The sequence below is a fragment of the Mastacembelus armatus genome, chromosome 6 (genome assembly GCF_900324485.2).
Source record: "Mastacembelus armatus chromosome 6, fMasArm1.2, whole genome shotgun sequence".
Classification (NCBI taxonomy): domain Eukaryota; kingdom Metazoa; phylum Chordata; class Actinopteri; order Synbranchiformes; family Mastacembelidae; genus Mastacembelus; species Mastacembelus armatus.
The window spans coordinates 4659891-4676014 of record NC_046638.1 but is presented as its reverse complement, the minus strand read 5'-3'; the positions used below and the strand labels follow the sequence as shown (position 1 = coordinate 4676014).

The 16124-nt window shown below is 38.7% G+C and overlaps 1 protein-coding gene across 1 annotated transcript in view; it reads left to right on the top strand.

Moving 5' to 3' along the window:
• The first annotated feature begins 2093 nt into the window (after window positions 1-2093).
• Window positions 2094-16124, top strand: part of cspg4 (chondroitin sulfate proteoglycan 4) — a 57437-nt gene continuing 43406 nt past the window's right edge. The window contains exon 1 of the mRNA XM_026311982.1: window positions 2094-2259. Coding sequence (XP_026167767.1) covers window positions 2184-2259 — 76 coding nt within the window. The 5' untranslated portion in view covers window positions 2094-2183. The remainder of the gene's footprint in view (window positions 2260-16124) is intronic.

Sequence of the window (16124 nt, the reverse complement as noted above, 5' to 3'; positions counted from 1 at the left end):
TTAAACTTGTTCTGCTGCCCCCAAGTGGGTAAATGGTTTCATTACATTTTCATAATTATGTCTTTATATTTTATCTTTTCTTCTAAGATTACAAGGATTCACACACACAACAGATGTTAGCATGATATACATTTTGCTGTAAAATATAGCAATGTAGCTATAAAACTACATAAAAGGGAAACTTTCCACTGGTCAAGCAAACTTTTAAGAATAAAACATGGTTTGTGGATGTTTATTAGGTAGGAAATTCATTAGCCGTTGTAATTTGGTGAGAATAGCTGAATGTAAACAACCAAAGTTTGCTTATATTCAGCTAATAAAGGACAACTTTAATCAAATCACATTCATGCATTATTAAGCCAATCTTGAAATGCATCAACTTACTTTGATAAGGGCGGATTCACATACATCTACTCGACTCATCTGAAGTGCTTGTGCAGAAGGGTCCACTGATGTTGTGGCTTATATAAGACTGCCTGTGCTTTCACATAGTGCAGGAGCCCACTCATATAAGTGGGTGACATCCCTCCAGGGCAAATTATGCATCCCCAGGGAGGTGACAGCATATCATTGCTGCAAACGATTGGCTGAGGCTCAGAGGAAGCATTTTAATTGTAGCTTGTGTCATGCTGAAATAATCAGGGGAGCTATGGTGTCAAAAAAGTTGCCTGCAATAAAAAGTGTTTTGTTACAGGTGCCATGTGTTATTTTACAGGTTTCCTAGAGCCACAATCATTCACATTCTTTTGCAGAGTTGTTTTTCCAACAAATTAATGCCACCTCAATATGGAGCTTTTAGAGCATGTGCCAGTAAAGGTACCCCCCCCCCAAAAAATAAATAAATGAAAACAAATGCAGTTTTTTTTAAGAGAACTAGTTCAGATCAGAGAAAACCAAATGAAAGTCTCTTTATACTGTATATAAGTTTTAGTCATAAGTTAACCTATCAAAGCTTTGTACTTTAAAGATGTTAAAGTTAGTGTTCACATACAGTAGATTTTCAGAAAAAAAAAATACAATCTGTCCACAATTTATGCAAAACATTCCTCACGTTGCCATGTTCTTGAATGGTTTATCGTATTTTATTTCCAAACTAATTTGTAGACCATTTCTGAGGAACTGTGTGCATAGTCTTCAGGAAATAGTGAATTACTATTTGTAAATTTATCCCACACCCGAGAGGAAGTGTTTAGAAAATTCTAATTGTATTCCCATTTCAGCTGTCAGAGAATGAGGAATAATTTGCGAACCACCTAACTGTGAGACAGGTGAAATTGAACACTGAGTCTTTGAGAGTGAACTTGAGTTTTAGTCTTTGCATCCAACCAGAAAATACTAATCCTTATGAAGAGCTTGTGCATGTTCATCACAAAAAAATAAAAGTGAAATCCAAGTGGAGAACAATCAGAGACATCCCCTGTCACAGTTAAAGCCTGTCTCATAGTGTTTTAGATAACTTGAGGAGGAAAACTTTTCCATTGTCCCTGTCCTATCAATAAAGGAGAGATAGTGAATGCAAATTCAACACAACCCACCTATACTCCACACTAAAGTGTGAGCTTAATTAGCTTCTGGAACAGGTTTGTTGAACAAAAACATAAAGAACCAGAGACATTGATCAAGGGAAATGCTGGGAAGATAAAGCACCAAGAGAGCTGGGCAACCTGATTTGTCTTTAATTAAAAGTAAAAGGTTTATCCTTGCAGAAGGCAGCTGCTGGTCTCCAAAGACTACTCCAATTACTAAATGAGACAAAAGGAGGGTGTCTATGAATCCATGAGTGGCTAGACTGAGAGAGCAGCAGAGAGGTGGTGTTGCTATGGGGTGTTTGATTTGATTTGTATGTGTGTCCATGGGTTTGTATGCATGATTTGCACATACACTATGTGTGCATTAATAGATCTAGCACATGTGAATGTGTAAGTGCAGGAGCAGCAGAAAGAGACAGAATATGATTTTCCAATCATTGTATGTGTATGTGTGTGTGTGTGAGTGAGTGCACAGGAACAGGGGTGGGGTGGGGGGGCTAAAAAAGGGCGTCCCAGTTGTGGTCCCTCCCAGCCCTGCCCCTTTACATAGAGGAGTATCCTGTAGCAGGTCCCAAAACTGGAAACTCATTCAGTTGCTTCTGAATGGAGTGTCTTTAACGTGAGAGTGGAGGACTTAACTTTTAGCACGAAAACATGAACGCCCTGCATTTGGTCCTGGTCAGTGGCTTTCTGACCCTGCTGCTCTGCGTCCCCACCCCTTGTCATGGAGGTAAGTGCCACTGCAAATCATTCTTTTAGTGTCCTGTTCTGATTCCCCTTCACTATATGTAAATCAAATCATGATAAATTATGATAGTTAATGCCTCTAATTTAAATTGAAAAAGTTAATGAAATTTAACTGGTAGCAATACTGAGTACAAAATTTAGAAGTTTCATATATACAATGATTTGTTTCTTTAGTTTTTTGTTGTCCACTCCTTGTACCATTAAAAGCCTCCTTTTCTTGGACGAAAGTCAATACTAACGGGGAAAGATGTGCCAAGGGTCTCACCCTGGTCTAAGACAACATCTTTCAGTTTCTCATCTAATACATTTTTTCTTTGCTTTTGAGTCTGTGCCTGTGTGTGAGTGCATTTACCTTGAGAATGCTAGCATTGAAAGTGTGCTGCCAAAAGGCAGGAGGTAGTGAAGCTGAAGCCCTCTGTGGTTAGGAGGTGAGCCGAGGTCCCTCTGCCGGCAGCAATGAATGGCTCTTTCAGAAGAAAGTGCACAGTGGCAGGCATGGCGGCTCCTTATCCACCCAGAGAGGAGAGGTGTGAAAGTGAAAAAGAGAGAGAGGGAGATGTGAGAGAGGCAGGGTGTGTGCTTGGGAAAGCCAAGGCCCATACATTGCCCTTATAGAACATGAATAAAGTCAGCTACAGATGTCCCTTTCTTAAAATGATATGATGAAATAGTTTTTACTTTCTCTTGTGTGCAAGTACAGTTTGTGCAGGATGTACAGTGTTTGTCAGACAAATCTGCTAGGCTCCTGGGAAGTGAAACAGTGTCTTCAAACTGCTTAAGAAACTCACCTCAGCACAAAATTGTACATATGGCAAGTTGGCAGGATAAACGTTGGACTTAGAGCAGCTGTTGGGCCCATTGTCTTCTGCCGGCTGTCAGATCTTTAAACTCTCACTGCAGATTCCACTCCAATTAAGTCTGGGCAAACCTCTCCATGAGTGTCTCATTGGCAGCTTACGTGAAAAAGTGGCTCTTGATCTGAACAGGGGAGTATCGCATTGTTTCACTGGCACAGAATCAAAGCTCAGCTGGAATACTGGATTCAGCTCCTCTACACTGTGATCTGTTCACCACAAGCATGGAAAGAGTCATCTGCCTCTCTGTTTGCTCATTTATAGATAAACCCCACTGACTGGCATGACTGCAGCACCTCCACTAAAGAATTAGCTGCAGCAAACTGTTGCTGTCTGAGTGTGATCACATAGAATTTAATGGCAATTTACACAAATCTTCTGCATATTTGTGTCCAGAATGATGAGAGTACAAAACAGGAAAAACTAAATTAGGGGAAAATCTCTTCCCATATACTGTAGCTATGTACTGGCCTCAGTGTGAACAGTACTAACCCACAACTAAATGCTAATGTTGAGCAGATGTACCAAGTAGCTGATTAGATTTTTGCTCCCTTTGCTCCACAAACATGCCTGCCACAAGCTGTCAGGGGGACTCTTCTGCCATCTACCTAGAAGGCTCACAAAGGGTTTCATTTTTCCACCATGTTTACATCTTCATATGTCACAGCCCACATGACCAGATGTCTCGGTGTTCTTGAATTGGCACCAAATATTGACACTTTTTGTTAAAGAAGCACTGCTACAGTAGCTTTCCTCAGATGTTGAAGTTGCACTTACCTTCAAGATCTACTTGCATGGCAGCCAGTGATTTGAATCCAGTCCTGAATGCAGCACAGTCAGTCATCCCCTGTAATAACATTTTCCATGAGTTTTCTTCAGTGGAGCAAACTACCACTTTATCACAGTCTTATGCCATTGTGCTACATCCACCCACATAGCAGCCACAGGAATAGTCATGATACAGCATGAGCATAAGCAGTAGCGCAGCTAATCAATTCTATAATTCGCTCTGCATGTTGGTTTCATGAAGAACATATAAGAATGTTAAGATCTGATATTAAGTGTTTCACAGTAAATATATTTTAACTCTTCTACTTGATGTCATGCCCCTCAATTTATCATCCATTTGTGTCTTATAACACCAAGGTTCCCCTACTCAATCTAACTAAATATCTGCTAAGCCATTTCCATCCAATATATAATTGAATGTCATTTCAATATAGATGTAACTAGGGACATATTGAAAGGAGATTACCAGCATGGTGCTCTCTTTAGCAGCCACGTGGCAGCACTTTTTTCTTAAATTAAAGGATGCTTACTTTATCATGGCTCTATCTGAAATTGGACATGACATGTTCCTGTTCAGAGTCTTTCAAAGATCTGTGGAGAGCTGCAAGATTTGGAAACAGAGGCAGTTGTATCAATAACTGTTCTCCAGTGCTTACATGTTGTTTGGTTGTCCTGGTAATAGAGTCTATTTCCTATTTTTCTGTCTGTTGATAGGCACACAAGATTTCTAAATCAGTTTTGAAGTTTTAAGGAAACCATGTCTTCTACCATTCCATTTTGTTGGCCAAACAGTCTGAAAGGTTAATGACTTCTTTCTTGCCCCATTACCAACCTTTCTACAAAGCCTTTTTTGTTGTCTTTTAATTTGTCAAAATCCATTTATAACAATTTGTCATTTTTGAAAATACAAATATGACCTGAGAGATAAACGAATAGATGAAATGAAGTGAAAAAACTCCACTCCAGCTCTATTGGCAGAGCTAATGATGCTCTTTGTAAAATAGTTCCAATATGTATGGTGTGAAAAAGCTACTGGATAACATTAACATAATGTAATATTAACATAAGCAGATAACAAAATCCTGAATTTACCTTTGGGATTAATGAAGTTTACCTCATCTCATCTCACTCTAAGAACATTAATTATGTTACCACATACCTATTGTGGATTCATGTCTTAAATGGCTCAAATAACATATAATAAGACAACAACATCTACTACAACCATTGTCTAATGGCTTATGCATGCTTGTGAGTGCTTTAGAGACGTCTTGCTCCTGAATGTCTTTGCATTTTCAATTGCAAAGCTTAACGAGGGGATTTGCATCCTGAGACTGCACATGAGCCCGCTATCTCCCCTAGAGTATAATGTCACTATGGTAACAGGAAAAAATAAATATGGAATCTGCCTGAGTTTTGTGAAGTGTTGTGTACAAGGGTCTGTGTGTTCCTTGAGAATTTGCAGAGAGAATGGTGTGACTACAAGTGTCTGCACAGAAGATTAATAAGTCCAATATTTGCAGTGAGAAGTTGACAAGATTAGTGTTTTGCTGGTTGTGCTGGTGCTACAGACGCACATCCCCTCACCAACTAGTTTAAACACAAGGCAATGTTGGGAGAGAAAAGAAATGGGGCATTAGAAAATCAGTGTTTATAAATACACAGCAGAAGGCACAGGCCCTTGTCTGCTCATTGCCTACACTTTCTCTATGGAAATACATCCACATGTGACTGAGGGACTGGATGTCCAAAAAATAAGTGGTTACCATAAGTTTGTGGATTATGTCTTATGAGTGTTGTGCTATTATTATTTTCATCAATTCAATCTGTAATACCCTCACATTAATTTATATTCAAATTTATTAGAATTAGGCAAGTACCAAAATGCAGTAAAGTGTTTTTAAAAAAAGACTAAACTTAGGAAGTTGCTGCAAAACAAGTGCATTTCTTCCAAAAAATTAAGTGGAGTACATGAGTCATTCTTCTACTTTGGTATGCATTCTGCACATTGACAAGCTTGTTCCTTTTGGCTGCATGAAAATGAGACCCTTATAACATGTCTGAGTATGGGAGATGATCAATATTGATAAAGCTCCTAATATGATATAACCTCCCTCGCTTCTGCCTGCCTGATGTTTCATCCTGGCACTTTCAGAGAGAAAGTTTCAGTGAGTCATGGTTTATTAACTTTTTTTTGGGGGGGGGGGGTTTACCTGAGGCAAACATCATTACATGAATCTAAAGTTAGCTGTATGAGCAACCTGCCTCTCTGCTTCTTGCTCTATCATCTTGTTACTACAGTTAGAATTTTATATCTGACCTGCAGCCTCAAGGTGGGCAGCATGTCTGCCCAGTAATTTCAGTGCTGCTTCCATAATGGGAATTGTAGAAGTTAGATTTCTTTACAACAGAAATAAACCTGAGCTACTTTAGTTAGATAAGTATGACAGATTATAGCCAAAGATGTAAAATCCTGGGTTAGACAAGCCTGGGTTGCTAAACACTTTATTCTTTAAAAAGTTCATTCCTGGTTATTAATGTATTACAACTTATTCTGGGTCTTACCTTGTACACCTTTTCTATCAGTAACAAAAACACTGTACTTCTACCAAAGTAGTATTGCAATCTTGAAACACAGACAAGGTGTAAATAAATCAATATTTTAACCACATTATCTAAACCACTTTATTTGGAGGTGAAACTGAAGGTGAATGAACCCAAAATGTATGATTACATGGAGTCTGTTAGGTCAAAATCAAACTAGTAAGCTGGAAAATGAATTTATGCCTGCATATACTGAAAGTTTCTACTCATGTTCTTTAGCTTCTTTTTAAGCCTGTCACATCACAGGAATAAACCTGGTAAATACATATTAATGTTAAAATTACTGACAGAAATAATATCTAAAACCATAAAAATAAGACCTAAGTTGTAATAAATCTGAAGGATCCTTCAAAGCAGAAGAAGGATGATGAAGGTATCAGGCACAGTTGTCCTTCACAGGGTGGAGATGTCCCAGATACCTCCATAATAACAGAAGATTTCTGCTTTTCTCCTGATGTGTTGTCATACTTAAAGCAGTTACCCTGTGACTTTGAAAGCACATATCATAGCTAAGTTTATTCTCCTTGTGATGAACACTGAAAAAAAGACATGTACCTCGCCTTGAGGACTCTACACTTTCCTGGCAGATGATCTTTCCCACATTGCTCTCTTTGAGGTTGCTGTCAATGGCAGACTGCTGAGATTTTATTTTAGGGCCATGATCTGTTTAGAGTGGGCAGACAACCCACATGCAGACCTCATTTATCCCTGGGTGTGTACACAAAAGATTTTCTGTACACGGTCTCAGATTTTGTCACTAGGTGGAAGGTTAAAGGCCATCTCATGGTGTATTCCCATGTTGTTTTGACCCCTTCCACATCAATCAGATAAGTCAATGGAAGGGGATTTTGCAATGGATAATCTACAGATTTCAAGTCTGTAAGTGGCAATTTGAGATTTCAAATTGTTGTTCAACTCTGATTACCTTGTCACTATACAATTATGCAATGCAATTCTAAGGACACAGTGTTACCTGCAGCAGCACTGTGGAGTTAGAGCTGCATGGGTGAAACAGGAAAATAGGCAACATTTACCCCCAACCACACCAAGCTATTAAAGGAGTTTTGGGCAATTATCATTCCCTTCACAATTGTTCCTACATGAAAGCTAAAAGACCAGCCAGGGTGTTTCATAGCTTTTTTTGTTCGTTTATTTCATGTGTTGGTGCATGTTTAACTGCTGTATTTTCCCTTGCCTAGAATTTACAAAGTGTAGACATGGGTTGTATATTTCTCACTGAGATACTTGAATACCCTTCTAATCAATAAATGCTAACTAAATGTTAACATGCTAATATAATATGCTAACATATGACATATAACCTAGAAATGTTTAGGAGGTATGATGTTCTTGTCATCTTAGGTTGTAGCATGCTAGCATGCTAATATTTGTTAATTAACATTAAACACGAAGTACAAAGTCCTTATCCACCCAAGGCTGAAGGAAACGTCATTAGTTCTGCAGTTTACGCCATTTACTTCAAGCTTATTTACAGTCAAAAACATGCCCTACTGTATTTGACCTTTAGTGACAGCAGTAGAGGCAAAGTGAGGTGATCACCAAAGGCAGTAGGAACTGGAAATTTTTAAATCAATGTGTGGGAAAGATGGGCTTATAGTCTTCCCTCACTGCAGCATTTGAGCACTTTGTGTTTATTTTTGATAAGAGTTTAGTGCCCAAAATGAAAACTCCAGAGAAATTCTCATCATCACTGAACAGTTTTCAATAAGTAGGAATTATGCATGACCAGATGTCTCGATATGAGTGGCCTCTATGGGATTTTTCTTTTTCAATTTTTAAAAGAGAATAGTCTGTTTTATCAAATAAAGAGGAAATTGTCCTGTTCTGGCTGCCATTGTTTCTCTTATCCAATGAAAATAAATGAAAAGCAAAAGGGAATAACAAAATGTATTCGAATTGTGAAGGGCTTTTAGGGAATTATCCTGTCTACCCTCCCAGGTCAGCTCTTGGGATATTTCCTTTTTGAAATCACTAATACTGATCTTTTAATAGTCACCCTTTGTCTTCATATGATATATATTAATGTGTAAAATACATTTAGAAACACAGTTTCCTTTGTTGAACACACTGTATCACATGTAACTCACATGTCCTTACCAGTGGAATTAGACTAATGTGGCCAATGGGGTAACAAAAGGTTGCTAAAGCGTTGGGAAAGCGGTGTGAATCATGGGAAATATTTCCAGTGTTTGGCTGCTTCATGAAACGTGTTAGGAAAAGCCTGAGGTTTCTACTCCAACATCTGGAGTCGGCGCGGTCAGTTAGTAGTGAGCCAGCGCCTGAGACTTTAATCAAATTGTCCCTCTGCTTCTCTTACCTAATATAGACAAAACAACTGCAGTGAAAGAATGCCCGTGTGCCGCATGTAGTCGATGTCTGACGAAGGCTCAGTGGTCGATCTGAAGTAGTTGTTGATACAGGGATGGAGAGAGCTGTTTGTTATCAGATGTGTTTCATGTTCTCTCAGCAGCCCTCCAACTCCTGGGAACCTGGAGGTTCTATATAGAGGAAGCCACCTACTTTTTTAACTTATATACATCACAGTTAAAAAAAAGAGTCACAGTTAAAAAAAAGAGTCAAATTGAAACCCATCTTTACTATTCATGCACTCTCTGTTTTATTTCACGTGTTAAGTTTTGTTCTACAAACTATTCCCCAGAGACCCGGGTCTGCTATTTTTACAAGTCCAGCAGGGACAGTAGCTTACACAAGACACATGACTCACTATTTTAAATATAAAGAAATCCACTGCGAGTGCAGGGGACTCCCTCCAGCTTCGAGGGTGTATGACTCATAAGCACAAGGCCGCAGTACTTAATCATGAGACTCTTTTTTTTTTTTTTTTTTTTTTTTTTGGTGCTTCTAATTAGTTCTCATCTCTGAGACATTGTTTGCCTTTCCTCCACAATGACAGGATTGAGCCGCAAGGTGCAATGATATGTGAATCTCCTGGGAGAAATACTGTACAGTATTTCTAGGTTTTTTACTGTTTACCACAAAGTTTTGACATGGTAACAAACTTGAGATTTCTGGCAAATACCTGAAACCTAATGGATAACATCACCAAGAATGGGACTTAATTTTCTTTAGATTGGGTAAGGATGTTTTCTTTAAAAATAAATATGAAGAGTCCTTTTTTCCTCCAAATGCCTAGTCTCCTGTGCTATCATTCACACAACATTGCAGCGTGAGGCTGCAGTTAGGAGGGCCACTTTTCACAGCATGCTGACATAAAGGCAGATCAGTGCCAGCTCCCATTCTGTTGAAAATCTTCATCAGCACCGCCGAGGGACCATGAAGTGTTCTGAGTAATTTGACGCCAGACAGCCTCATTACAGGCTGGGTTCAGACAGAATCAAGGGGGCTGGGGATAGCACCAGGCCTGGGATCTGGCAGATGACAGTCTGGAATAGCTTACACCCATTAAATATAGCTAGACGGGGGAACCAACAAACGAGTATGTTGCAGGGTGGGGGGAAGAGGTTTCAGGGTGGGAATATTGTGAGTGTGTTTGTGAGGGTGTGTATTCTCTATGTACTGTGGTTCAAACAGATCCCAGTGTTAAGGGGCCAGAGCAAATGTCGTCATCCCATTGGTTATGAAGGCTTAAAATAACCAAAGGAAATGATGTGTCCCATGCAGTTTGGTTTGACTGACTGTATGGCTGCCTGCAGCAGCATGAAACAGAGAACAGCTGCGCAGTGGAGCTGAAGCACACATCAGTGGTTTGCCAAGCCAGACAACCAAGCTCCTTGTGCAATCATGTGTCGAATCTTTCACCCAGCTATGGCAAAACAGATGCTGAAAAGTTCAACATAGTTTTATAAAATACTGTGAAGTGAGCAGAAAGTTTTGGGAGTAAGTTATGTAAAAATCAAGTTCTAAATGGAGGCAAATGCAAATTTAATTAGCATTAAGGTTAATGGCTGCACTTTACACATAATGGACAACTTCTTGAGGTGTTGCAAACTGAAGTCAGAATGAGCTGAAGACATACTGTATCTTCAGAAAAGCAACACTCTGTCTGATGTCGTATGTCAGTATTAAACTACAGCTGGCAGCTGGTTAGCTTAGCTTAGCTCAGAGGCTTGGGAAAACAAATAACTTGGTATTATCTAAAAGTAAAATAATCTTGAGATACCTGCACCATCATTATAGTACATATGTTTAGTTCAAAGTGTAGAACTGACATGTTGTACCATGCAAGCTGTTCCATTTCCATTCTTTGTGCTACAAAAGTACTACAATATAATTGCTCAAATTCTTCAAATTTATTGTACAGATATAAGAAATGTTCTAGTGAATGAACATATTTCCTAAAATAACATCACTGTCCTTTAAAAGAGAGAAAAACAGTTTCACTCATACTGTTTTCTTTCAGATAAAAGAAGGAAAGGATGTGCAGGGATATGCTGAAACACTGCTCTACAGAGATTAAATAAAAAGGATTTCATCAAAGTGATCAGTGTATGGCTTCCCAGTTTTAAACATATATGAAATATTAGTTTTTCCACCCTTAAAATTTATTAGCAAACCTTTACCTGTTATGAGTTCAGTCTACTCACACATTCTTGCTTTTGTTTGTTCATTTGTTTTGATGAGAACAAAGACTGAGAGAAGCTAAAAATTCTGAATCTTTGTGATTGTGTGTATGAAAACAGCGGCTGAAGTCACCAAATGATCAGCCAAACCATAAGAAATACAGTTGACAGGAGAGATGAATGCACACCAACAACAACTAGTATTTTTGTGGCCAACTGTGCAATCTGATGTACCATACTGTGCTGGACCCGGTCATGGGAATTGGTCCTTGGGGAATGTGATGTGGAACAGGGAAACTGACCATGTGTGACCCTGGAGCATCCTGTCATTCTACAGCCAAAACTGCATTCCCAAGCTTCTCTTCAGGATGAATTTCGATTGTATTAGTGACCACAGAGGAGGGATTCTAGTTGTTTAAGCATTCTTGAGTTCAGTTTAGATTTGGTGAGTTTAATTATGCTTTCACAATCATTTTGCCCCCTAAAGGGGAAAGGACAGTAGCTTTAAACACCATAGATACTGGCACAACAAAAAAAGCTTTAATTTCTCCTTTAACCAATGATACACATGACCTGTTTGGGTATTCCAATCTAACAGCAACATGGTCCAGCCTTTTCTCAAGAAACCCTAGAGGCTATATAGGTAATTTGCAATTGCTAAGCATAAGGGTACCAATAACTATTGGGTGGCAATTAGCTTAAGGCCAGCCTAAGGGGGGAAACTGAAACTTGCTTTTTGTGGCTGACTTGCTCTAATTTTCATTAATTTATTAAAAATGAGCAGTCTCTTGGTGTGTCTTTGCCCCCTTACAGTTAAATACATCAAATATTTTTAAAGTTGAATGAAAAGCTTAAAAAAAACCTTAGCCCAAGTTCATTCCCAGATAGGTGATGTATGGTAGTTGAAAGAGCAGTCTAAGTTATGAGTCAATTGAAATATCATGGATGGGTGTGTCTGGAGTTTTACACACACAGGCTTCTACTCTACTTTAGCAGACAGTGAGTGAGAGTTCAGCAGTTTGAAAAAGAAATATCTGCTCCCTTGAAAGTATGGTCCATTCTCATCTAACGGCTGGTTTTACAGCCTCGACAAATTCTCTCTAAACAAAGTTAATGTTTTCCCCATTGCAAGCAGACATTATCAAACCAGATAGCACATCAGTTTGTGTGAGGGGCGATGGGTTCTGAGAGAACTGATAGGAGAGAAATAGAGTTTGATACAATCAGTCAGGGTTAGAGAAATATGACAAGTTCCAAAAAATAGCACAGAGATGGTTCCTATCTCTGAAGAAGTACAGATTTGTCTGGTAATTTGTCATATTCTGTATTTTGGTCGAGTCAACACTAACTTGCTCAGCAGCTGCTGTTGCAGAGGAATCATAGTGTCATCCAACATGCAACTACTTGTGAGCACAAATATTTTCCTGGCGACTGAAAGTGGAACAAACTGGGTTCAGCGCTTTGCCAAATTATGGATTTAATTTTCAGACATGATTGTCAAGAGCAGACACTGTGTTGTATAAGACTGTGTGTATTGCTGCTTCCCCGGTGCATTTCCATGACAAGTACAGCATATATTGCAATTACAATATGTTAGTAATTGAAACAAACATCTCTCTAAAATTAATCAGTCTTACAACAATGGTTGAAATTACACATAATAAAGAATCAACCCAAATAATGGATAATTGATTAGGCCTAATTATAAACATTGCTATTAGTGGCAGCACAAACAGGCCCACTTCAGGTTATCACTTCTGCTTGTAGCCTATAACAGTATGTGCTCGTTAAACACACACTGGCATCCCTCTACTATAATGGGAAAGCTTCACTCTCTCTCATAATTGACTGGATTTTTTTCAGCAGCCAACTGTAGCTCGCCAAAGTGGTCGTTGTAATGTTTTACTGGGAACACTTGAGCTGCAGAAGACTGTTGTCAACATGACACCTATAGTACTGTGCTCAAAGGTGAAGTTTAGTCCACACTGTAATAAAAACACTATTTGGTAGTGTCTGGAAATTTAAAACAGAGCATTGCTGCCAGGGAATGTTTAACCATTGCCCAACATCTGTCTTTATGTATGTATCGGTCAACATTCCTAAGCCTGTCGCTGAGCTAAGTCAGAACAGGGGATAAATCTCATGATTTTAATGTCAGATCGCCTTAGCTTGTAGGAACACTTCCAGGATCAATTTTACATCTTTAAATCCACTGGATTCTAGTAATAAAAATTCACCCAGATATTATATTATATTATTATGTACACATACAATGGAATTTGTAAGCAGGACTTTAGTGTTTTAGTTATTCATGTCACTTAATGTTGTTGTCACATATTGAATTTGAGTCCTTAATCTAATAAAGTGTGACCACCCGATTATTACTTGGCTTTATCCAAAACATGTAGCTTCAGTCCCTCATGATGGGTTATGTTTGTCTTCTTATCAGACAATAAGGGTTATTTCTTTCTTGAAGAGAACAGACCTCCTCAGGCCTCTTTTCAATGCAAGTCATAAACTATCAATAGTGGTCTCCATCCGAACTCACTGACGACTCCTGAATCACATCGCTCCAGAGTGAGGTCATTTGGAAACAAACTTAGTGGGGCTGAAACAGTCTGAGTAGAGAAATGGGGAGTTGGATAACATGTACTGCAAAAGGCTGATTTATGATTGAGGCTTTAACTGTGAACAGGTGCCCTATGTTACAGATATAATATGCTTCCTTCCTGTGAGTCCCAAGCTACATAAATATTTTGTTCAGAAAAAAGAAGTCCTTGTTGCATTATTGAGTGAAATATGGATAAATAATGTTAAAGCAAATTCTTGTACAGGCACATGGAATGAATTTAGTGAATCACTATGAGGACATGAAACACACACCGTGTGAGGAGGATACTGGTTGTACTGTAGTGATGCAGAGCTGGACAGTTTATTGCCAAGTCCAACAGGACCAGCCCTGCACTGCCCTTCTCCACCCTGCCGCGCCCTCCTGTGTTTATGCCATCTCTTCCTCTGGTCAACATATATGTAAAAAAATATCAATGAAATCTCACATTTCCACATAGTAATAACTATCTGTCATTCATAATGAAATTAGGATCAGATAACAAAGGCAGCTGTGAGAACATTATATGGCTGGTTGGCAGTTTTTGAATTAAAAGTGGAGAGAGGCAGACTGCTTTATAATAGCTAGTTCAGTTTTTGGCACTTAGCCATTTCAATACACTCTATTCTGTCTTACCATACAGTCTATGTTTAAATGATGTTTCACTATATTAGCTGAAATTATGTCTGCCTATGTCTTAGAACTGTTTCTTTAACTAATATCCAAAATGGATTTCACACATACTTGAGATGTATGTATTTAAACATTTGAAATAAGATTGCAAATACTATTTATTTGATCATTCATTCTGTAATTTGTACTATAATAACTACAGTGGACAACAATATAATAATATACAGATGACATATAACATGTCACCTCATTTGGCTTTATGGGTGCATAGTCTGAAACAGCATCCTCCAGAAGACGCTCAAAAACAAATGGACAGTTTTATCTCCACATTATTACTTGTATCCAGTCTATTGGCTTGGAAGTTAACACAGTGACGTATGTTTGTGAAAATGCATCATTTACGCATTCCATACTGGATGTGTTTATATCCATAGGCCCTCTTCTTGAGGAATCAAGCGTATCTGTGTAACATCTGAATGCCAGCTGGATAGTATTGGATGCTTTTGGCAGGATTATTGAAAATCAGTGCTTTTCGGAACAGCCTTCATTAGTAGTCAGAAATACATGCACTGCTTCATTTGGCCTGTGGAATTCAATTCCTCAACTTCATTTAAATTCTAATAAACAGCTGTAAATATATTCATAACTAAAGACCAGACCTCATTTACACCAGATTCACAAGACCAGTGTTTTAAATTTTGAAAAGGTTTGACAGATGCTGTGTTACATACAGTACATGTTTTAAATCCATTATAGTACCTAGGATTCTAACAGCAAAGACACATACAACACAGATGGTCAAGGGCTTAATTTAACTTCATTTTGATTTCACAAACATATAAAGATGAAATGTGAGACCTGTGAGTGAGCTGCATTACAAAATGACTGATATTTGTTTACAAATGGATCTCAGTATTGTCTGATTCAGCAGGCCTGCATGTTCACCAGAGCCTCCCTTCACAGCAGGCTACTTTACTCAGTATTCTCAGTTGAAAAGATGTCTTATTGTGTGTGTCTGACAGCTCTGAGAGTATAGCATGCTGTTAAGTGTTCAGAGCACCAAAGGCTTGAAGTTGCATCTATATAATTTTGTTGCAAATGGCTAAAATGCTTCAAGAGTTGTTTTTTTTTTTTTGTTGTTTTTTTGTAGTTGCATGGCAACAGCCAGAAGCATCAATGTCCATTAACTGCTGTTCAGCACTGCAGCTAAGACAAAAGTGCTCAATATATTTTATCTTCATAGACAAACATTACAGCACATTTCTTCATTGTCTGGTGCCTGTTAAAGTAAATCCACACTTGTAGTTTGCATGTGACTTAGTTTAACTAACGCTACTTATTGAATATGTTGCTGTTATCACTGCCACATCAGATGACTGAAGCAGTTAAAAATAAAACACATTATTAAGGTCTTATGAAGCTGCTATTGCACAGAAAGTGACGCTATTGGAAACAAGACCAACGCCCTGACGCTACGCCAAGGCCTTCTGGTGAAACAGCAGATCAGAAGCCCCAAAATACATCTTTTGCAGCTCACCAGAAAATCCCCTCCTCCCACTGGGTACATTGCGTACTTTCTCTTTGAGTCTTTCTTTCCATTTGTCTTTTCCTCTACTGCACTTACTCAAGTGTCGGTTGGAGCAGATTTTTTAGCACACAAAGGCTCCTTTTACAGTAGCCATGTGAAAAATAACTTTTTGTGCCATTTGTTTGGTTTTCTTTTTTCTGGGAGGCGGTTTCCACCACAGCCTGACCTGGATGGCCCCTCCCTTTTGCTATAGAGTGCCCTGCAGCTTAT